At 41.9% G+C, this 23564-nt stretch overlaps 2 protein-coding genes across 11 annotated transcripts in view; one reads left to right on the top strand and one right to left on the bottom strand.

The window, feature by feature from the left end:
* Nucleotides 1-9794, top strand: part of L3MBTL2 (L3MBTL histone methyl-lysine binding protein 2) — a 39577-nt gene extending 29783 nt beyond the window's left edge. For 4 of the 8 annotated variants that reach the window (XM_078376131.1, XM_078376130.1, XM_020787901.3 and 1 more), the window contains 6 exons: nt 386-533; nt 1334-1416; nt 3869-4103; nt 5247-5312; nt 5753-5920; nt 8486-9794. In XM_078376131.1, the coding sequence (XP_078232257.1) occupies nt 386-533; nt 1334-1416; nt 3869-4103; nt 5247-5312; nt 5753-5920; nt 8486-8706 (921 nt within the window). In that variant the 3' untranslated portion in view covers nt 8707-9794. The other 4 variants (XM_020787900.3, XM_020787903.3, XM_020787902.3 and 1 more) reach the window with 2 other exon arrangements.
* A 931-nt stretch (nt 9795-10725) lies between these two features.
* Nucleotides 10726-22849, bottom strand: CHADL (chondroadherin like). Of its 3 annotated transcripts, none has more exons than XM_020787904.3 (6): nt 22638-22745; nt 22472-22519; nt 18095-18262; nt 13105-14775; nt 12232-12398; nt 10726-11073 (listed from the first exon to the last, which is right to left on the bottom strand). In XM_020787904.3, exons 1-6 carry the CDS (start codon nt 22671-22673, stop codon nt 10824-10826), a joined length of 2340 nt encoding a protein of 779 aa, XP_020643563.3. In that variant the 5' UTR covers nt 22674-22745; the 3' UTR covers nt 10726-10823. The 3 variants fall into 3 exon arrangements, with proteins under 3 accessions (XP_020643563.3, XP_020643564.3, XP_072856253.2); XM_020787905.3 differs by having other exon boundaries at nt 10727-11073; nt 22740-22849; XM_073000152.2 differs by lacking the exons at nt 22472-22519; nt 22638-22745 and adding an exon at nt 20653-20762 and having other exon boundaries at nt 10727-11073.
* Nucleotides 22850-23564: the final 715 nt, after the last annotated feature.

Raw genomic sequence — 23564 nt, 5'->3', positions numbered from 1 at the left:
ATATCAATGTTTATTCTTGCTATCTCATGCTTGACCTCATCCAGCTTACCATGGTTCATAGATCTTACATTCCATGTTCCTATGCAGTCTTTAAATAGGTGTGGCAAATCCTCTCATTATAACCTTTTAGGAATCTGAAAAAGTTTTGTTGACAGAGATTTCGTTGACCCTTTGTTATCCAGGGCTTTCATGTCATTGATGGGTTTTCCAGTATGGATGTGTGTTCAGTTCTCAATAGTTTCCACGCTCTTCTTGTAAAAGGAAAGTGAGAAAAATACTAGAAAACTGAATGGGAAAATCTAAAACTTATTGCAAAAGCTTCATCAGTGACAGAACATCAGGAGATTTGGATGTAAGTTAACTTTGCTTTCTCTTCTCTCTTAAGGTACTGTTAGATGGCTATCTCATGATTGGCATTGATGGTACAGCCTCAGAGGATGGTTCTGACTGGTTTTGTTACCATCCTTCTTTGCATTCCATTTTCCCTGCTGATTTCTGCAAGAAGAACAATATTGAGTTGACCCCTCCTAAAGGTGAGCCTCTCAGACCACTTTTTTATTCTCTTTGTCAGCTTTGTTGTAGAAGCAAGCAGATCACATGGCCTGTCCACAAGTTGGCAGGAAGGAGGAGGCGTTGTTTGCATTAGACTGTAGTTGGGAAACCTCCAAGTTATGTTTCTTGCTTGGCATCAAGATAACAGTTTTGATTATTGAGAGGCAAGGTGTTACCTGTTATTCCAGACCTTCTCTGTAAAAAGTTAATGTAGTTCCATACTTGCTGCCTTCTGGGCTTTCTCTAGATAATACCAGTGACCCCAAAGTTTGATTTCATGCTACTTACAGCACTCATCTGGGGGTGAGAGGGTGGAGGTGTGCAGTATATTGGGACTAATCAAGGTGGGAGGAATGCTTGAGTCTATACTCTCATTTCCATGTGTCTTTTCATTCTACTGAAAGCTAGAATGATTTGATGCTTATGATAACTGTCATAAGACAACAGTCTGTCTAGTCACCACCCTGAAAGAGAAACAATACTGTTTTCCTCTGCACTATGAAACTTGGCTGTATGCTCCTGTTTCAGTATCCCCTAGGGCAGTGGTCCCCAACTTTGGGCCTCCAGATGTTCTTCCCAGAAGCCTTCACCACCAACCTCTGCTGGCCAGGATTTCTGGGAGTTGAAGTCCAAGAACATCTGGAGGCCCAAGGTTGGGGACCACTGCCCTAGGGGGATATTGTGGGTTGCCACCATTCCTTCTGTTGCCTCTTGATTTGTTTGTGAAGATCTAATGGGAGCTACTCTCTCACGTCAGTAACATCTCAACTTCATATTTCAGGGTATGATGCTAAGACCTTCAGTTGGGCATGTTATCTAGAAAATACCAAATCAAAAGCTGCACCAACACGACTCTTCAACATGGTAAGTACCTAACAGAGGATCAAGATCTCAGTAGAAGCATCAGTCTTGTGAGAAGTACCCTTGTACCAATCATTGATGCAGGTCTATCCTTGGAACAACATTAACAGTTCTGCTTCCCTTGTCTTAGATCTGAAGGTAGAGAAAAAGCCAATTAAGATTATCAACTGCTTGGAACATATTCCCTGTGAGAGAAAGGATCAAGTGTCTGGGCTACTTTTGTTCAAGGGACTACTGTGGAGGAAAGAGAGAGAGAGGAATATGGTAAACATTATAAGGGTTCCCAGTACGGTGTAGTGGATAGAATAAGAGACTAGGACTCTGGAGAACAGGGTTCAAATCCCCATTCAGCTATGGAAACTAACTGGAAGAGTGGAACTGGAAAATATTCTTTAAATATCTCACTTACGTTGAAAACCCTGATATGGTTAGTGTAGGTCAGTTCCAACTTGACAGCATGTAACAACAATAGAGATTATAAACTTACAAATGGTCTATGTGAAAACAGGAATTCTTCTTTAACTGGGATCAACCAACAAAGTTGACTTTACAGTAGGTTCAGAACCAACAATGGGAGGCCCTGCTTCATGCAACAAAGAACAGACAGTGGTTTAGATAGTTCTTCAAAAGAAAAAGGAAAAATAGCTGAGCAAATTATGTGAAGCAGACTTACCAACAGTCATAAAATATGCTGACAGTGTCAGAATGTTGGACTAGGATTTGCAAGATTCAGGTACAAATCCTCACTTGGCCATGAAGCTCACTGGATAGCTATGAGCCAATTACACTCTCTCAGACTGACCTACCTCACAGGGCTGTAGTGAGCATAAAAAACCCATATACTGCCTTGAGCTCACTTGGAGAAAGACTGGAGGAAAATGTTGTAAATAAATTTTTAAAAGCCTCTACATCCAGAGTTAACAAATTTCCCTAGGTATTGGGTGCTAGAGGTGACCAGTGGAGGTGTCTTGATTTTGCAAAATATAGATTCTTCACTGGTTGCCACAAGGGACTCATTGTCCACAGAATGTTTTTTTCTAATCCTGGTTTTCATTTTGTCTCTCAACTTTTCATATGAGGAGATATCTGCATAGTTCCCTCACCCACGACTGATTCCTAGCCATCTCTAGAATAGTGTGCCGGAACCTTCTGTTGAAACTGAATTATACACTGCTGTCTTTCCTTGCCAACTTGACTTGCTGGGTTCATATGATGCTGTACACTCTTCTCTTTTAGGTTCCCGTGTACACACCAATTCTTCTCTTTAGATTCATTTGTCTTTTTAATTTAATTCATAAAATTACTGAGGCACTTTTTGGCTTAAATGTCCTCTTGAAATGTCTTTCGGTTTAGAACTTTAAAGCTCTTTAAAAATTTGATCACAAACTACCAATTAAGAACAGTCTTTTAAAAGAAATGGGCAGAGGCAAGGCGCATTATACCTTCTGGGCTTACGTTGCTGGTATCGCAACTGGCTTCATAAAATGAATTAGGTGCAGAGAATAGACGATCATCTTTCAAGCTTCCATTTCTTGGGTTACTGTTGCAAAGTGTGACCATTTATTTGGGAAAAGTTTGGACCCTGTCACATTAGAGAAAGCATTTATTAATTTGTTTGAGTGATTGATTGATTAATTAATTAAATTGCATGGTGCCTTTCTCTAAAATGAATCTTCTAGTGAGCTGCCTTCCTGAAAACTAAAAACACAGTTTATGGCATATTAATGAAGAAAGTAGAACATTCACCTGGTAAAATGCCCAGTCCTCATCAGCTGATAACTTGCTAAAAGCTACCTTCATCAAAGGGTCCTTGCTTGCCCCTGAAAGGCAGAGGGGATAGTGAGCTTCAGATCCTGGAAGTGACCACAAAGGAGACCCTCTTATTCATTGCTTCCATCAGATAGCAGTGTTTTCATTTCTCTGCAGTATGTTCAGTTCCCTGTTTTCCTGTGCCCTTCACTCATCCTTTGTACCCAGGCTAACATCCACTTTCTCTCCCCCACATCAGCCGTTCTGAAAACATTTGAAAAACTAAATCCTAGCAGACTAAATGCAAAATGCAATCCATTTTGCACTTAGGATTAGAATGTCAGTGATCCAAGATGGATAGATTCCGACACTACCCAAGTAGATCTTGCTGAAAGGGAATTACAAAGACTGCACTGCATTGTCAAATCACCTATTTATAATCTGAACATTGATATTGTTTACTTGCATATATCTTAGCTTCTTGGTTCATTGCATATCTCATGTTTGGACATACATCCTTTCTTGTCCTGGGATCTTGAGATTTCATAGAAGAAAACACTGCAGAAATCATTCCTGAGCACTTTGGTTGTTATTTATTTATTTAAATTAATGTAACTTCCCAGTCCTTCCCAAAATGGATATAGATTAAAAGAAAAACAAAGATATGAGCTTGGATTTAGGTTTATTGTGTTTCTCCTCTTTCAAGGATTGTCCAAATCATGGCTTCAAAGTGGGCGCCAAACTGGAAGCTGTTGACCTGATGGAGCCAAGGCTCATCTGTGTGGCCACAGTAAATCAGGTGGTCCATCGACTCCTAAGAATCCACTTCGATGGCTGGGATAGCGAATATGACCAGTGGGTGGACTGTGAGTCTCCAGATATCTATCCTGTGGGTTGGTGTGAACTGATAGGCTATCAGCTGCAACCACCAGTGGTTCCAGGTAAGAGAATCTGACTTCACATGTTTTTGATGGCCAGCTGACCTGCGTTTATTCTTCCCCCCCCCCAATATTTGTGAGAAAAGTCTTCCACTTCACCCATGTTCTTATTGTACAGATAACCTTAGCAAGTTTGAAAACAGAAACCTAGCAGGCGATAATGAGGAACTCTAGGTGAAATAAAATCCCTTTGGAGTTCCTTGGGTTCTCTGGCAATTGCAGTTTAGCTCCTTGTATTGTGGTCTTGTCTTCCCTGCCATATTTCCCTTAAAAGAGGAGTATGTTTTTGTTTTACTTTCAAGTGTTTCTTTCTGTGGTCAGCAGAGGTCAGTGCTGCTGAGTTTTAGTTTCTGAAATAACTCTTTGCCACTGCTTACCTGGATGCCATTTTCCTTAGATGGTTCACTTTCTAGAATAAATTACTCAATGAAGCCCACTATATGGTGCAGTATTTGGAATGCTGAACATCTTTAGACTGGTTCTTTGTATTTAAATATAAATAAAGTCTCTAGCCATCAAGTTTGTGAGAATACCTGTTTGAAAGGCATAGACAATACTGTAACTGCATCCTGTCTCTTGGTATGAACTTGGTATGAACCTGGAAGCATAGAATGGCAAATGGCCATTTATTCCATCTGTTACCATAAGACATTTCACTTATTTGGTCCAGATGACATTTTCCCTTTTCATTGTATTCCTCTCTCTGCATACTACCTTGCTCTGAAGCAAAATATTGATGTGGGGAATTGCTATAGGAGGCCACAACATAATTTATACTAAGTAAGTAAACACAGCATTAAGGGAGGGATAGAGAGGACCATTGTCCCTGTCCTTCCCTTGAGAGTTGCTTTTTATGCAAGATATTTCAAACGTCCTACATTTGGGAACTTAGAATGTTTATCTGAAATGTCACATTGCACTGGCCCAGATCTTCTTATCTAGTTATGCAAGCATCAGGGACATCATCAGTTGCACACTAAGTCATACAACTCAGTGTGTGACTGTCCATGTTTACAGTGATTTCTTAACTTGGGGCAATTTGCTCCCAAAAGTTGCACTATTTGCATAGCTACATGAGAGGATTTTGACACATGTCTTCATAGTGTCTGTATAGAATCTGAACAGAAACTCTTTTGTTGGTACCAGAGCCCGTGTCACCTCTCCCAACCAAGGAAGTACCAAAGAAAAAGCGGAAGCCATACAGAAAGAAAAGTAAGTCACAGTTTGACCATTCCCCCCCCCCAATGATGTCTCTTTATTTCACCTTAAGAAGCCAAGATTTGACAGTTTTTTTCACATGACGACAATTTCACTGTACAGCGATTTTGACAGAATGGATTATCGTCGTCATGCGGGGCACCACTGTATAAGATAACCATCCATTTTTAGTCTAATGACTTTAGGAAAAAGTAGTATCTTATAGAAGGAAAATATGGTAATTTTTTCTTGTTTCTTGTAAAAGAATCAGGATTCTGGGTTAGATGGACCACCTTAGGTCAATGGGTTGATTTTGCAAAATATTTTAAATAGGCATTTACCACCTGCATCACGCTTGCTGCCTCAGCAAGAACCAGGAACATGTTCTTTTTTAAACGGCTTGGAAGGTAAATAGACTTCTTTCTTTTATTTTCTTCTTCTTTCTTAATACAAAGGAAAAAAGGTGACCACTAAATCCCGTTCGGTCAAGCAACCAATGAAGAAAACAAGTGCATCAAAAGCAAAGGAGGAAATAAAAGCTGCCCCTAAAATACCAGCTTCCAAAGCAGCAGGAGATACACACCCAGCAAGCAAGCCTTCATCAAAACCAGCTTCTGATGAAAGTAAGGCAAAACTATAACTTATTTATGCCTCTTCTCCCTTCTCAATTCCTTTCTTCATATGTGGGGCAGGAGAAAGATGGTAGGAAAACATCTGTTTATATATGCTTGCTCACTAATTGCCCCATGTTTCCTGTGGATGGGGAAATTGTGCAATTAAGATGAATTCCAGAGATGTTAGAGGCTTCCTGTGCTTGGACTGGAATAGATTGCTAGAAGCAGTGATCAAGGTGTCCAGAATTTTAAGTCCTCCATTATGAATGAATGGTATAAATGAAATAAATGTCTTTCCTTTTCACAGTGCAATGATAATTGATGATGACCGTATGCCTGTACGTCAATCCTGACTCGCTGTGATCCTTTCCAGAATTATCTATAGAGAGAGTACTCAGGAGCGATTTACCATTCCCTTCTTCTGGAGGCATCCTGGGACTGTGCAGCTTGCCCAGGGCCACACATTTTTATTTTTGTTTTCTTTCTGTGAGCCTCCATAAATCTTACAAATTAATTGGGGTACAGTAATCTGCTAGTGTTTTGATTTGTATGCTTTTGTTTAGAATAGTTTTTTGTTTTAGCATACAAAATTAACTAGAACTAAAGAGAAACAGCCTAAATAAAACCAAATTATGCAGATTACCACCACCAAATGCTGACTGTAATTTGCATAATTTTGATTGTAGTTTGTATGGACTGGGACTTATACAGTCATTTTTTCTAAGCAGAGATAGTGGAGAGACTGGACACATTTGTAATGTGGATTATAAATAAAAAGTGCCTGTTTGATTCATAACTATCCAAATAACAGTGTCATTTATCTAGGCATGTAGGTGACATGCATTAGCATATACAGTGGTGCCTCGCTTAACGAGTGCACCGTATAGCGATGTTTCCGTATAGCGATCCCTTTTTCGGGATCGCTATACAGAAACATGCCCGATCTTCGCAATGGGGAAAACCCGCATTGCAAAGATCGGGTATTGCGGCGGCCATTTTGGAGCTGCCGAACAGCTGTTCGGCGGCTCCAAAATGGCCGCCAGAAACCCAGAAATGGCTGCCGGCAGCCGTTTTCAAGCCCTGCCCTCGCTTAGCGAGGGCGCGAAAATGGCTGCCGGCAAGGGGAATCCTCGCTGAACGGGTAAGTAAAAAAGGTATTGGAACGCATTAAACTAAGTTTAATGTGTTTCAATACATTTTCCCTACCCGTTTAGCGACGATTCCGCATAGCGAAGATTAATCCGGAACGGATTAACCTCGCTATGCGGGGCACCACTGTATTCAGTTTTCAAGGTAAAGGTAAAGGTTCCCCTTGACATTTAGTCCAGTTGTGTCTGACTCTAGGGGGCGGTGCTCATCCCCATTTCCAAGCCATAGAGCCAACGTTTGTCTGAAGACAATTTCTGTGGTCACGTGGCCAACATGAGTAGACACGGACCACCATTACCTTCCCACTATGGTGGTACCTATTTATCTACTTGCATTTTTACATGCTTTCGAACTGCTAGGTTGGCAGGAGCTGGGACAAGTGACAGGAGCTCATTCCGTCACGTGGATTTGATCTTACAATTGCTGGTCTTCCAACCTTGCAGCACAAAGGCTTCTGCAGTTTAACCCACAGCGCCACCACGTCCATCTTCAATTTTCAAACCAATCTATAATTTGTAGATTCTGTCTAAGTCATGAAGAGTTCCAGAACAGTGTAGGGCTTACACCTACACCTTGATTTCCAAAGCACTAAAGAGAAACCAATAGGGGTTTTATTTTGTTTCATTTTTTTACTGCATCAAGTTTTCATTAAGGTGAAACTTGGTGGCCAGAATCCTACTGAGTGTTTATACTGGCACAGTGCTAGTGGCATAAATCTTGGCAGTGAATTGTTGAATTGGTTGTTGTGGGTTTTTCGGGCTCTTTGGCCGTGTTCTGAAGGTTGTTCTTCCTAACGTTTCGCCAGTCTCTGGGGCCGGCATCTTCAGAAGACAGCAAATTGTGCTGTCCTCTGAAGATGCCGGCCACAGAGACTGGCGAAACATTAGGAAGAACAACCTCCAGAACACGGCCAAAGAGCCCGAAAAACCCACAACAACCATTAGATCCCGGCCGTGAAAGCCTTCGCGAATTGTTGGAATTGTTGAAACTTATGAAGTTAGTATAGACATTTGCTGTTATGAAGCAGTCACATAATTCAGTACGCAGTGGTGAATGCCTATGATAATTTGTTAGCTTACAACAGTTCATTGCTGAAATTTATGCCAATTCTGTTATGCAGCAATTTTGGCCAGTATTTAAGAACTACGTACGGATCTGGCATTAGTGCCAATGTCCTAAGTAACTGCAGTCACATAGTTCCTAAGTATCTTGCTCTACAGATATTGATACTTGATCTTCTCTGGAGTGTTTGAAGGCCCTGAAGGCATTTTATCCCTAACATTTTACTACTGTGTGCTTTATTTAGAGCTTGGAAATTTTACTTTTTTGGAGCACTACTCCCAGAATCCCTGAGCTAGCACGGTCAGTCTGAAAAAGAAAATCTTTACCATGCATCCTGTGATGTGAATTTCTGTTTCCTAGCAGTTGTTGTGCAAGTGAAAGAAGAGACTCTTGATGGCTTTGCACTGGAATTGGGAGCCTCACAGCTGCCAGTACCGATCGGCTGCTTAAAAGATGAAAACACGGAACTGGAAGCCCCAAGGAGCCCTGTGGGGACTGGCTGCCTAAAAAGTGAAGACATGGAAACGGAAGCCCCTACCAGCCCTGTATTGATTAGTTGCTTAAAAGATGAAGATGTTGACTAGAGCTTCAGGCGGAAAGGAGACACAAGAGTCTTTCACAGTAGTTCTCAAGGGCAGGATTGGACTCCCTGATCTCTTGGTGGCCAGGGAGACGTCATGTGTTGGCCCATTCTAATAATCTGGGGCCATATTTCTATCTCCCCTGGAACTTCATGGGCTACACTTCCTTCCACATTCCCGGTTGTCCCCAAAGTGACAGCTTGTGTCTTCAGAAACTTTGGGAGTATATTTTGCCATTTAAAGGTAGTCCCCACCAGGCCTGTTTAAAGCTGGAAGAAAAGATTTTCAGTAAGTGAACACCCTAGAACAGGATTGGCAGGAAGTGGTACCCTGTTTAAATAACGAATCGCGCCCACCCTCAAGATCCTGGTGATGCAAAGTTGTATTTGGAGGTCAGTCTTTTTTCAGGATCAAGTGGGATTAGTGTTTGGTGGGGGGGGGGCTTGCATGCAATGTCCCTTCACAAGCTGCGCTTTCCTCAGCTCCGGGTTACATGTTTCAAAGCTATCATTCTTTCATAGAAGATTCTTCCCTCTCCCCAACATTAAGAGAAAACTGATTCCGTCAATTTATTCTGTACTTTTTATAGCAAATGTTCTGCGTCAAGAAAGGCTTAGAGTTCCTTTCTCATTGGGCTCACAAGAACTGAGTATGAACCCCTTGCTTAAGAACTCTGTGGGAAGGGGAGAGGCCATTTCTGACTTTCATCAGTCAAGTCTGCGCTTTAGCCCTGTGTAGTCATTCTGAAATCCAAAACCATCTATGCAGTTACAGAGGAGACAAGCTCCATAACATTCTTTATCACTTTACTCAAAAGCCTGAAGAGGAGACCTGTCTGTAGCCTCTACCCATGAGCAAGAACCTTGGGAAATCTGGCTTCTTGCTCATGCGTAGAACTTAAGCAGCAGCAAGGCCCTTCTCTTGAAACCTGTTCTGCCTATGTGAGCAAAGTGGCAAGGGACAGGGCTGCTATTTGAAATTGTATTATTAAAAGCTTTTAATTTTTTTTTTTTTGCTTGTTTGTTTAATACAAGAAGTGAAAGACTGTGAATTTTTATATTAAAATAAATTTAAAATACAGTACTACTCAAGGCCATGTGTCTGCAGTGGAAGTTTTCCTGTCGTAAAACGAAGCCCACTAGTCATGTTTTTTCCTTCCAATATTTTGCTGCTTAAAAACCACCTGAGAGGAAATTCCACAACTTCCCTGAGCAAATCGTTCCATTGTCTATTCATTCTTGCAATGAGAAGGCACTTCCTGATAAGAGGTTTCCAGCTGCTATCTTAAACAATGTACAGTATACTGTAAAATTAAGTCCCATTTTCAAGCAAAGCAAAGCATTTTTGAGGAAGCATATTTCAGACATGACTGTAAATCTCTTGTGTCACAGCTTGCATCCATTTCTATCTGTATTTTCCCTCTTAATTGCAATTTTCTTGTTGTTGGAAAATTCCTGTCATGCAACTTTCCCATTTCCCCCAAGTTCAGCAATTACACCATATTAAACTTCTCTCACTCCATATTTTACAAAGTGGGGGTTGTTTTAAAAACAGAATAATGACTAAAGCTTCTAGTTGCAGAAACAGTGCGAGATCTGGCAAGAGGCACAAGATTTGGCAGTCTTTAGGATCGAAACTTTTTAAAAAGCAAACTTTAATCTTTCTGAAGAGCTTGGACATTTGTGAAATATATCCAGTTAAATCTCAGAAAGCTGGCAAGCTCCTTGCACTGTGTCTTAATTAGCAGAATAAGTTATGCAGAATCTACATTTACATGGTTTGAACTGCTCAGAATATAGTAATGTGAAGTACACATGTTGTATTTTAATTTTTGAGCACAGCTCTACTGGCCATCTTTTCCAGCCTTTGGGTAAAATCAAATCAGCGTTCTCCCTTTGCCAATGCATGTAGTTACTAGTATGGATTTATAGTATGTAAATAATAATCTCATAACTACAGAGCTAGAAGGGACCCTATGGATCATTGAGTCCAGTCCCCATCAAAAAGACACTGAGGGGAATTGAACTCCCAATCTCTTTAGCTCCACAGCTAAATACCTAAACTACTGAGCTATCCAGATGTGAACCACTGACATAACTGAGAGCAAATTTCCTTCAGCATCATTGCTTTCCTTTCTTCACAGCTTTGTTCTTCTTGTTTCCTCTGAGTTGCACATTCCCTGCACGTTGCCTCTTACTGGAACTTCTTCGAGTCTTGGTCTTGCTTTCAGCTGAGCTAGTTCGCTTGGCCTTTTTAATACTCCAGCCTGGGCAATTTTGGAAGATAGTTACCAGCTTCACCTTTTGGCCACGTACATCTGCTGGGGTATCACAGGTGGCTCCTACTCTCAGATTCAGCTTGTCAAGCCATCTGGGGTAGGAGAAAAAAGCAAAAGGAGATAAATTTGAAGCCACCTGATCAACAATATCACCTGACCTCACATACATTCACAATCACTCACCTAGCATGTATTTTCATACTTTTCTACAGGTGTATTTATTTTGGAGGTTAAAGAATGTTCAGATATGTGCAGAGGAGAAGAGGATGAGATATTTGTACAGTGTCATCGAAGCTACTAACATGAATCTGACCAAACTCCGGGAGGCAGTGGAAGACAGGAGGGCCTGCATGCTCTGGTCCATGGGGTTACGAAGAGTTGGACACAACTAAACTATTAAACAACAACAATTAGTTAACTGGGCTTTGTATTGGTGCCATTGATCCTAAGTAGAGATGGGCATGAATCACCACTTCAGCAGTTTGTACCAGTTCTTTTAGTGGCCAAATAAGTGTTTGGTGCTTCACAGTCCCTCCTCCAGCTGGCGCCCTGGCTTCCTTGGCCCACCTCCTCCAGGCGCTACCTCTTGGTAAGTGCCCACAAGAGGCTGGGCTGCAAAGCACCAAACACCTGTTCAGCCCCTAAACGAACCAGCATGGACCACCAAACCATCTCTAATCCTAAGTGATACACTCCAGAATATTTTACACGGTCACAGAGGGAAGGATGACAGGGCTCTAAGAAGATCACACACAGCTATTACTTGGGGCACAAGGTCTTCCTGACAAGGATCTACCTGTCTGGTGCTTATACAAAATGCCAAGAACATTGATGGCTTGCTCTATATGTATTGTATCTAACCACATAACTAGAATCTGTACAATTATGTGACTAAACTAGAACAATGCTGATAACCACTTTGCTGAGATAGCTTACTGGTAAATTTGTCAGTGCACAATGATCCAGTTAGCTTAATTTATTTTAGGTTTGTTTTGTAATCCTATTATGTCCTGCCTTTCCTTCAGGGAACTCAAGGTAGCAGAGATGGTCATCCCAACATTTTATGAGGTAGATTAAACTAAGAGTAATTTGGTCCAATGTTGCCTACTGAATTTCCTAGATAAGGACTTGTGCTTCTATCACCCAAATTCTAATCTGGCGCTGTGTTATTCCACAACTGGCCCTTCCCTCCCCCTCCCCCCCCGGCTGTATAACAAACTCTTAGACAGTTGTGTGAACTAGTGGCTCACTTGCGTAGTGGGAGGAGTTGACAGTCACAGTGGAAAGGTACATCACTCAAGTTGATTGCCTCCAGAGCTGTGAAGTTATGTAAGTCAGGAACACGGTGCATTTTGTTTTTCTCCAGGTAGAAGCTTTTTACTCTTGGGCCCAAGCCAGTGAAGGCACCAGAGGAAATCTGCAAACAAAGATGATATTGAAAATGGGACATTCAAGGACCACAGCAGTGGATTTCAAAGTGGCATCTCTCTTCTAGCAGTTATCTAAAACTTCATCTCATGCTGACCCACTGGATGTCAAACATCATCTGATCACAAACTGTACTTATTCAGGCATTAGATGCTCAAGACCATTCAGATTTACTGTGTTGTGTAATGCAAACAAGACTTTATTTTGGGAGCAGGAAAAGAGTTGCTTTAGCAGCATTTTTCAGCTTTGGCCTGTAGAATGATGCAACAAAAATTAGTTCTAGAAACTAGTTTTGTCCATCTGTGGATAATTTATTTAATATAAAATGATTAGCACTGCACCATCGTCCAATTCCTTTGAAAATCATTAACTTTAATTCGATGGAAAGCAGTCATCATCACAGAATTCAATTTGTACATTATGGCACTATTGTGAATGCAAGATGTTTTTAGGATACATTTGAATCAAAGCATGGGAATTGAGCAACTCTATATGTTAAACTTCAACTGCCAGCATTCTTTGCATTGGCCATGCTGGCTCTGGGTGTGGCAGTCCAACCACATCTGGAGGAACACATTTTGTCCATTCCTGTTCTGATGTTCCCCAGCTCTGTTCTAGCAGCAGATACACGTTTTTAGAAACATAGCAGCAAAGGAAATAAATGTTCAGGTTCCAACGTTCCTGCCACAACTTACCTGTTCTAGGCCCATGTTATCTAGGTAGAGATGCTGTAGAGATCTTGCCACTGGAAAAAAGGCACCATCTCCAATGTACTTGATGGGATTCTTGGACAACTTCAGTTCACTAAGTATGGGGAGCCCACGGAGGGCCTTGGTGGGCACTTCCTGCAAAGAATTCTCATCGAGATGCAACTTCTCCAGCATCTTGGCATGACTCAAAGCTTTGGAAGATACCTCTGCCACACAGTTTCCAGTAAGGTAGAGCCAACGTAGCTTCTCCATACCAGCCATTGCATTTTCTGACAGCTGATGTATGGAGTTGTGTTGCAAGTGGAGGGCAAGGAGATTGGGCAAAAGCCTGAAGGCCCCTTTGGGCATTTGGGTGAACCCGTTGTGGTCCAGGTAGAGATAAGTGAGCTGGGTAAGGCCGTTGAAAACAGCAGCATTTAAGGAAGAGATGTTATTGTTAGAGAGGTAAAGATAGACAAGATGTTTCAGATCCTGGAAGGCACCAGGTTGCAGGGTAGCAATTTTGCAGTTCTGCAGGTGAAGGGACGTCAAGTTTTTCAAGTCAGGAAAGGAGCCTTTTGGTATGGAGTGGAACTCATTATGGCGCAAGTCCAGCAGTTGGGTGTTGCTTGGGAATCCTTTGGGAATACTCTGGAGTTTTTTGTGGCCACAATTTGCATGCTGGGAATCAAGTGAGCAAGTACATCCTTTGGGACACTTCACAGCATCCACCTCTGAGCCCCTGGGGATGGTGGCCACGCTGGGCAGCAGCTTCTCTTCCAAAGCATGATCTCTACACTTCATGTCTGTTGTCCTCAGAGACTCCAGATGTTCTCCCCTAAACAAAACAGGGCCAGCACACTCGACGTCCGCATGTATTCTTTTTTTTGCAGCCCACTCTTTGAAGGGGCGCATGTAGCAAGTGCAAAGCACTGGGTTCCCTGTTAAGTTGATCTTTCTGAGATGGGTCATTTCTGTCAGAGGCTGCAGCACAAGCAGCTGGTTGTTGTGCAGGTCAAGGGTATGCAGGAGGGGGCTCTTGACAAAAGCTCTGTGTGAAACATCTTGAAGGGCCATATTGTCCAGGGACAGCTGTTTCAGGGATGCCATCTCAATGGCCTCCTCACCAATATAGCTGATGGGATTGTGTCCTACATCCAGGCGGCTTGTTCCTGACAGCCTGGACAGTGCCTCCGTGGGAAGGTACTGCAGTTCATTGTGATCCAGGCTCAGCCTTCGAAGGCTTGGAAGTCCACCAAATGCTTCGTCGGCAAGCACATTGAGTGAATTATGGGACAAACTGATCCACTTGGTCAACTGCAACCCCTGGAAGACCATATCTGGTAAATAAACCAGAGAGTTCCTGGCCAGGTTAAGAAAGCTAAGGAAGCCCAGCTGTCCAAAAGCCCCTGGCATTATCTCCTCAATGTGATTATTTTCTAGCAGAAGTTGCTGGAGAGATGACAGGCCATCAAAGGACTCTTGGTAGATTATTACTATATTGTTGGAAGCCAAATTGAGATAGACCAGCCGTCCTAATCCTCTGAAAGCCCCTTCCTCAATTCTTTCCACCTTGCATCTCTGAAGGTTCAAGTGGGTGAGATACGGAATAGGGAGGAATGTTCCTGCAGCAATTGTCTTGATTACATTACCCCGGAGGTCCAATCTTTGGGTCAGCTGTAAATTACACAGGAAGAACAACAGGTACATTCCCAGTTAATTATCATGGTCACTGTAGACAAGAACAATAGTGCCTTTGGCTGAAATGCCCCATTCTAATTTCACATTGTGTCAGATACGAATCTGCTGGTCTCTGTTAAAATGATTACATACTGTATTTGGAATAAAGGAATAGATTAATCCACACCTGTATCTTTTTGAACTTGTAGCAGAACAGACAATTTATTGGAGAACTGCAAATAGGGGAAAGTTTGGAGTCTTCACTCAATGAAGAAAGTAAATCACGTGCAGATATATTAACATGATATCAAATGGGAAAGTAGACAATATTATACTTAAAATGTTGCTATATCATGGATCCCCTTCACGGATTGCTGCCTTGTTGTGGCAAAGGGGCTTGAGTAATTCAGAGAAGCTATGGGCTATGCCATGCAGGGACACCCAAGATGGACAGGTCATAGTGGAGAGTTCTGACGAAATGCGATCCACTTGGAGAAGGAACTGGCAAGCCACTCCAGTATCTTTGCCAAAAAAACTCCATGGACAGAAACAAAAAGCTAAAATATATGGTGCTGGAAGATGAGCCCTCAGGTCAGAAGGCGTCCAACATGCTACTGAGGAAGAGTGTAGGACAAGTACAAGTAGCTCCAGAGCTAATGAAGTGGTTGGGTCTGTGTGGGTGGCAAGTACCTACACAAAAACTCCAACCACCACCCACGGCAAAAAAGAGGCCTAATCAAAACACTGGTAGACTGTGCAAATTGGAACTGTGAAGCTCAGTTTCTCAACACTGAACTCAACCACCTGAATTGGGCCCTACAGGCAAATGGCTACTCCAAAAATGAAATCACAAGAGCCATCAAACCAAGAAAACAACACCGAACTGAAGAAGAAAAACAGCCACCCACAAACAAAGTATTTCTGCCATACATCAAAGGGGTGACAGACCGTATGGGGAAACCTCTGGAAAAACACAACTTACAAACAGTGTTCAAGCCCACCACAAAAATACAACAAATGTTACGGTCAGCAAAGGACAGAAGGGACCCCCTCACCACTGCAGGAGCATACCGGATACCTTGCAGTTGTGGCCAGGTATACATTGGAACCACAAAACGAAGCATCCACACCAGAATCAAAGAACATGAGAGACACTGCAGACTAAAACAACCAGAAAAATCTGCAGTAGCTGAACATGCCCTAAAACAAACTGGACATGAAATTTTATTTCAAAATACTGAAATACTGGACAACACCAGCAATCATTACGTCAGACTGCACAGGGAAGCCATTGAAATCCACAAGCATCAACAAAACTTCAACCGGAAGGAGGAAAGTATGAAGCTCAACAAAACCTGGCTCCCAGCTCTCAAAAACACAGAGTGCAAAAGGTCAACGAACTCCACCCAACCACAAGGTCAGGGGATTACTACACACAAAAGACCAGCTAATGACACCCATCAACCACAGGGACAGATAATCTCCCCTCCTTATCAAAACAATACACCCACAACAAAACACAACCATCTGCTGATTAGGACAATAGCCTATCTCACAAACTAGCTTTCTCACAGCCATAAATACTCCACTCTCAAGCCTAGCCAGAGCACAGTTTGCTGTCCTCTGAAGATGCCGGCCACAGAGACTGGCGAAACGTTAGGAAGAACCACCTTCAGAACACGGCCAAGAAGCCCGAAAAACCCACAACAACCATGACAACATAATAGGGAAGTCATACAATCTCTATCAACTATTTAGAAAAGAAGTTATAGGATCTTTTGTATACTCATATTTAAAAAACCTTAGTAAAGGAGTACTTTTTCAGACACCTGAAATCATGTTCTGTGATTTTTGAGGGGAAAGGCCCTAACAAAAAATAAAGAAAAAATAAGCTTGGAGCAGCAAGTTGGGTTCTTGGATCTCTGAAGACAGATCTTAGACTGTTTTTCATGCCATATTTAAGATTATTTTCTCGTGTTTTAATTTGTAGGAGGTCTACTATGAGGTTATGTCTACCTGACAAATGACTCCAGCCAGACTGAACAAGAGAACTTTATCAAATTGGCTCAATTGTTGGATATGGGCATCTGCTTGTGCCCATTGTTAGTGGAGCTGGCATGTGGTTCATAGGTATTGTGCACAGGTCTTATATATAAACAGAGCTAATGAAAAGAACTAATGATATTGGAGACCTTTTTGTCTTGCTTCATAATTTACTTATTGCCTTGATGTAAGAAGATCTTGTTTTGAACCTGTTTGTCAATGCTAAAATGGTTTTCGCCTGGTACTAGAAAGCTCTAATTATTCCAGCAATCAAAGTCTTTATCTGATTAAATCCTAAAAGAAATAAAAAGAAGGATAAACCAATACTCCTCATAGGAGAGATGAGTTAACAGCAGCACCAGTTTTTATTCAGACCTCTTGTGGGTTTGCTTGACTTTGCAAATCCGGGTGGAGGATATGTGATCGCCTGGATGTTATTGCTCTGCAAGTTCCATCAGGCAAAGGAATTAATTTTAAAATATGATGGGAGTTGTAGCCCGAAAACCTCCTGATGGCCACACATTTCTATCTTAAAGAAAGTGAAAGTGTAGGATAGTACCAATTGAAGCCTAAAGTAGCAACAGGTTTTGCAATATGGTTTCTGGGTTAAGAGAGAGTTAAAAACCTCATGGGTAGATCCTAATTAGGGATGTGCATTGGACCTCTAAACCAACCTTTGCCTGCCTAACAGAGCCTATAGACTGGTTCCTGCCCTGTACCAGGTTTGGAGACACTCCAGCCCCATCCTTGCCCAAGACCATGCTGGCATTAGTGTGTTTCCAGATTTCTAGGAGAAAAAAACATTTCCGCACATGGAGAAAAGCAAACCCACGTTTCTTGGGGGAAGAGTTACACAGCACCATCAGAATTCTTCCTGACAGGTGAGAATGCTAGACTCCTAGAATACTAAAGTACACCACTGAAATCCCATACAGGTGTGTCAGCATTCATCTGCATACACACACCTACTCATTTCTATCTATTTCTGTAACTGGTTAAACTTCAGAAACAAGGTGAGGAGGAGGAAGAAGTCCCAGACAATATGCTACTCCAACAGAGATCCCTAAATTTGTACTACAGCTTTTTTTAAAATCAATGTGCAGTTGCTGTAGTCCAATGACCTAATTTAAGAGACACCCCCCCCCAAGTACTAAGAGGGTGTAAGTAACAGAATTAAGCTGTCCATCTCCTCTCCTTTTTGCCTTCACCCGAAACACACCTGATAGCCTCACCTGGTGCTGATGATCTACCTCATTGCTTCGGCTGGACTGACCTGAGGGATGGTAACAGGCACCTCTGTGAGGTTTTTGTTCAGGCACATGACTTGATACTTGATGCTATCACAGATGCAGATTTGTGGGCAGCGTTCAGCGACCAGCCTGCCAGCGAGCAGAGCGGACACCAGGAAAAGGCTCGCAGGGCCCCGCATCTTGCGAAGTAGCTGAGTGGGGGGGAAAAGAATAATAATATTAAGTCTTTGGACTGGATTCATATTACTGCTGCTCACGGCCGCCCCTGTTACTACCCAAATGGAAGTTACTGTCCCTGGAGGCAGATGCCAAGGGCAGCTATACCGGCAGGCTATCGGGCACTACCTGCTCCAGCAGCATTATTGAGACTTCTTGCACCACCTTACACCACAGTCTTACACCCAGGATACTGACATTAATGGAAAAAGTGAACAAAACTAGTGGTCCCCAACAGGGAGCTGAAAAGGTGTGGCCAGGCAAAGTTAAGGGAGAGTCTGGTTAGTGATTGCCCATATATCATGTAGTCACCCTAAAAAAGGAGCAAATCAGCCGACCTGAAAGAGAACCAAACTGGGAGATATCACCATCTGATCACGCCATGAATGTAGATCAATAAAGTTTGGAAGGTTAATTTCCTAAGGAAGCCACTTCTGGGTGTTTCTCCCACACGTTTTTGTTTGCATTCTTCTTTGTAATTTTTTGTAAACTTCCCGTAAACAACAGTTCAAGGCCCTTTCCGTCTTATAGATGCACTGTTTAACCTCTATATGGACGTGTATAATCGCATGGCTTCTTGGTTTTTTCTTTTCAAACCTCAGCTCTTTCTTTGGTTCATCAAGGAAATTCTGCACAATCTACCATAGTGTTCAGTCTTAAAATATATGGAGATACTTCAGTTTTTCAGGATACACCGTCTCCTTCCTCATGGTGTAGATTCCTGAACAAAAAACTACAAAGACAGATTCCACTGACAAACTGGCAATTAAGAATTAATATAAAGGCTTGTTTCTATCTCCTGTGGCTTGAAGAGAGAGTCAACCAGTATGATAGTGCAAAAATGCCTGTTTACCACCTAACTGCTGTTTGTTAATGACTGAAGAAAGTGTATGCCAAATAAAACTTGTTAGTCTTCAACATGCTGGAAGATTCTCTCTTATTTGAGCAAAGAAAATGTTTGTGTTTTCAAAATGTCATAGGACATTTATACTTTTTTTTAACATGCAGTAAGTAAAATCTCAGGCTTCTGCAACTGTGCTTGTCTCGTACAGCTCATCTTGAGGCCAGCACTTAAAGGAGAGAAGCAAAGACTCTTTATTTACCTGCTGATTCTCCCCTACAACCTTTTAGATCCCAGCCATTTTCACCTGTCCTTCCTCACAGCTAGGATACAATATTCCCCACTGAAAGGGCCTGAGGGATGATGGAAGAATTGTTAGATGAAGAGAATATTAAGCCAATTGATCTGCCATGTAGATATTATTCCCCTCCCTCGCCCCATTCATGTAATTAAACTGCAGTACTGCAGTCAAATCTCTACTCACAACCTAAGTTCTTTCCTGACAGATTCAGGTATCTGGCTCAAGGCTGACTCAGTTTTCCATCCTTCCAAGGTCAGTAAAACAAGTACCTAGCCTGCTGGGGCACAAAGTATTGCTTGCATAATTATGTTTTAAACTGCCCAGAGAGTGCTCTAGCACTATGGGGCAATATATATGTAAAACAAAACAACAACCATTTGGAAACAGAAGAAAACAGATCAAAGAAGGCTGAGTCTACACATTATGGTAGAAGAATGAAAGTGTTCCGTGACTAAGCTGCTTGTTTGAAATATCCTGCAAATCACAGTCTCCTTTTGTTAATGTTCAGTAGTCACCACAAAAGCACTGCAGGCAGCTCAGTATTTAATAGGTAAAGCAATTAAATGTTTGGATTGGAAAACAAAAATAAAATAAATAGCATATTCTTCTGTTGTACTTATTTAATAATAGCCAAACAAATGAACCTCCGTAGTTGGTGAGTATGGTGAAAGGAAAGATTTTTGCTTAAAAGAAAAACAACCACCCTGCATGGATTTCCTTATCATCGTTGTCATCAGAAAGGATGATATGGGACCTGCAAAAAAATGTTGCAGTGCACAATGCATGTTCCAGCTGATCAATCACAACTCCTCTAGGATGTTTCATTTATTCTTCCCCACCCTAATTTTCTCTCCCCCTTCAACTATCTGAATACTTTACTGTTGTTTTGACCGCTTTGGTCACTCAACTTCCAGCAGATTAAAGCGTAAGTACAAATCACAATATATGCATGAACACAAGTAATGCCATTTAAAAAGGCATTGTTCAATATTCTTGTCCCACTGAGCATACAGAATCAATTGAGGGTATTTTCTGTACTGACTGGATAGCTCAATGGTTTAGATTCTATTCCTCACTGGGCCTCCTACAAGTAAAGCCAGCCTGTGGGGCTTTGGGCAAGCTGCACAGTCCCAGGACGCCCCCAAAAGAAGAGACTGGTAAACCACAGCTGAGTAATCTCCACCTGGAAAACCCTGAAAAGGATTACGTAAACCAAAATTTACCTGATGGCTTGTTGTTGTTATTGTTATTTTCTCTACTCATACAAGCCATTGGATCCTGTCTAGTTTGTTCATACCTCTCTCTTCTTCTTCAAAGATGCTGCAGCTTTGGCCATGTTTAGACAATGAGGCAACAGACAGGACACAGTATAAATAAAGTACGTAATCAAAATATAATATTGAAATTTGATTTTAAAACAGATTAGTATTCTTTCAAAATGGACCTTACTACATCTGAGAACAGGTCTTGTTCCCACCTACAAACTTAATCAATCACAATCTGTTTCTGGCAAGTAAAAGCAAACATCTGAAATTATGATCATGGAAATGGTTTGTATTTTGTATGAATCAAAATTGATTAAAATCATCTGGTTCTGAGAAACTGTAAAGTATTTGTTCTGCTTTAATCTTGCTGTTTCCTCCTTCTTATGCGATCTTCCCCCATTTTGCCTTTTTAGATGGCATTACAAAAATAAATATGAAGACTTTGTTTCTTAAAAAGGGATTCAACATACCTTAGGGAGGCCCCTCAGCTAGAGAAAAGAGACCAGCAGGGGACTTGAGAAAAGAAGAGAAGGAAATGGAGAAAGCCAAAGCTGAGAAGGGGGCAGTCGCAGAAGGCAAGGCTCTTAGACTAACAAGAAAGGTAGACAAAATTGCAATGGAGAAAGAAACCCCTCATCAGGCGCCACTATCCTGAAACTTAGAAACATTTTGCAGACATATACTGCAAGCCTCCTCCAATTTAGAAACTTTTGCAGATAATTTTTTTAAAAAATATTCATAAGAGAGAAGAAAGCAGCGGCCATGAACCTTGCCTCCAAAATTGTCTCTCCATCCTTCCCTGATAGAGCACCGTTCGTAGTTCAACAAGGGAGCAGGGCTGGAAAATACAGTTTATTTGTGTATCCTGTTCCTGTCCTTCCTCCAAAGAGCTCAGAGTGGCTCCCATCACTGATATTCAGTGTATGGAGAAATAAGATAATACTTCCTCAAATCCAGAAGTTGGAAAAGTGGTTTTTTTTTTTTGGCTCAAAGTTCCCAGAATCCCCCAGCCAGCATGCTCAGTGGCCATACTGCATGGGGTTACTCTGGAGCTTTAGTTCTTTGTTTAACAGGTTCTGCCCAGATTATTGGGATTGAATTTGAGGCCCTGTGCTCTTGGCCTGGGGTTAAGTGTCAACAGCTTATTTCCTGATGAGTCACAGTTTTCTTCTGGCTGGTTTGTACCCAGACAGCTATATGGTACAGATGGACAAAGTGCCTTTTTAAAGGGGCTTTAGACTATACTTTTATGGGTGGTCTCAAAATGTCCCATTCACTGGAGTCTGCATCTGGATCTACGCGTCACTTTGTCCAATTTGAAACCCTCCCTTTGTGTCTGCCATCTCTGCTCTACCACAGAATATCACTTCTGGGGGGGGGGGGAACTGTTGTCATGACAATGCCTGCATACTGCCTTTTAATGACGAACAGTAGGCACTGTCAGTCTAGGAATACCAGAAGATTCCTGAACTTCCCCTGAAATATTTAAATTCTTTTATAGTAAATTACTCCCCCACTACTACATTCCTGCAAGGTGCTGACCTAAGTCCTAACAATGGATTTCACAACTTGAATTGCCAGTCCATTTAGCTCCTGTTTGTGTGACATGAAGCAATACCTAGTTAGGAATTGAGGACCTTAATTACTGCAGCCTAAATGCTTCCCGTCTCATGATAGCAAAAGGGCTTTACAGAAATTGTAACTTGCAAATGACAGCCTAGCCCAGAAAGAGGTGGATTTTACTTACCCTTTTCCCAAGAATGCCCCCTTCACTTACCTGGCTTCCTTCTCCCACTAGCACAATGACAGGGAATGCAAAATAAACCTTGAAGAAGTGAAGAAAACAGTGAAATAGACACTTTTCACCAAATAACCACCAGAATTATGAGAATTTTCCTGGTATGTGCCTGTGCAGCAGGCAGGAGGGAGCAGAATGAACTGACCTGTTGTTTAGCTGTGGCGTTCTCTCTCACACACATACAGTGAAAGTAACAGGTTTCTGGCAACTCACTTTAGAACTGAAACACTTTAAATCACTATCTTACCTAAACTGTACAAGCACCGCTGAACTTGCTAGACATTTCTTCTGAGAAGCTGTGTATGGAGTTGCACTGTTAGACCACCAGCTGCTAAAGAGAAATCAAGCAGCAACGAAAGAGTTTTTGTACATACATGGATGCTTTCCATGCAGCATTCCTGCTGGCAAGGGGTGGGGGAGGCAGAGTCATTCTAAAAGCACCTTTATTCACTCCGTTCTGGGTTCTTTCACAGAGCCATGTGGGTGTGCTTTTTAATTATTGCACAATGCTCATATCTAATTCTGTGCAGGGATTAATATGCCACCTTCCTCTTTATTTAACAGTATAAGATAATCACCTGTGTGTTTATCAATGGACTTCCTATAGGCAAGCCTACAAGCACAACATGAACACCACCCATGCTCCCCTGTGACTGCTCTTCAGAGGTGTAGTGCCTCTAGGGCAGGCATACATACCCTTTGTGACTAGTACTGTTGATAGCCCTGCCCTCCTTGAATTTACCTAATTGTCTTTTAAGACCACCCAGGATAGCGGCCATCACTGTGTCTTATGTTGGCAAGATCACCAGTTGACCAAAGCATCATATGAAAACATAACATAAATGTGTTGTTGAGCATGTCTGTCACAGGGATGGGAATAAAGAGTCAGGGAAGAGGGAAGAGAGGGACATAGAAAGAAAAAGGGGGGTAGAAGGAAACGGGGGGGAATGCTTCAACGTTATATTATTTTGGTTAGTATCAGTATTTACACAAGTGTGTACGTTTCTGTATTTTGGGCCATTTACTTTGTGAAGATAGCCTTTTCAAAGATTTGTCTGATGGCATGAAACAT

This window comes from Pogona vitticeps, chromosome 5 (assembly GCF_051106095.1).
Source record: "Pogona vitticeps strain Pit_001003342236 chromosome 5, PviZW2.1, whole genome shotgun sequence".
Taxonomy (NCBI): domain Eukaryota; kingdom Metazoa; phylum Chordata; class Lepidosauria; order Squamata; family Agamidae; genus Pogona; species Pogona vitticeps.
Note: the sequence above shows the minus strand (reverse complement) of the source record. Positions and strands in the feature narration are given on the sequence as shown.

What these genes read in the sequence shown, in the direction of transcription:
- CHADL (XM_020787904.3), bottom strand. Translation starts at nt 22,673, where the DNA reads ATGTGTGTGAGAGAGAACGCCACAGCTAAACAACAG. An exon ending in TAGTGGGAGAAGGAAGCCAG is followed by an intron (nt 18,263 to 22,471) that starts GTAAGTGAAGGG and finishes CCCCCCACTCAG; the next exon opens with CTACTTCGCAAGATGCGGGG. An exon ending in ATAACATGGGCCTAGAACAG is followed by an intron (nt 12,399 to 13,104) that starts GTAAGTTGTGGC and finishes CTTTGTTTGCAG; the next exon opens with ATTTCCTCTGGTGCCTTCAC.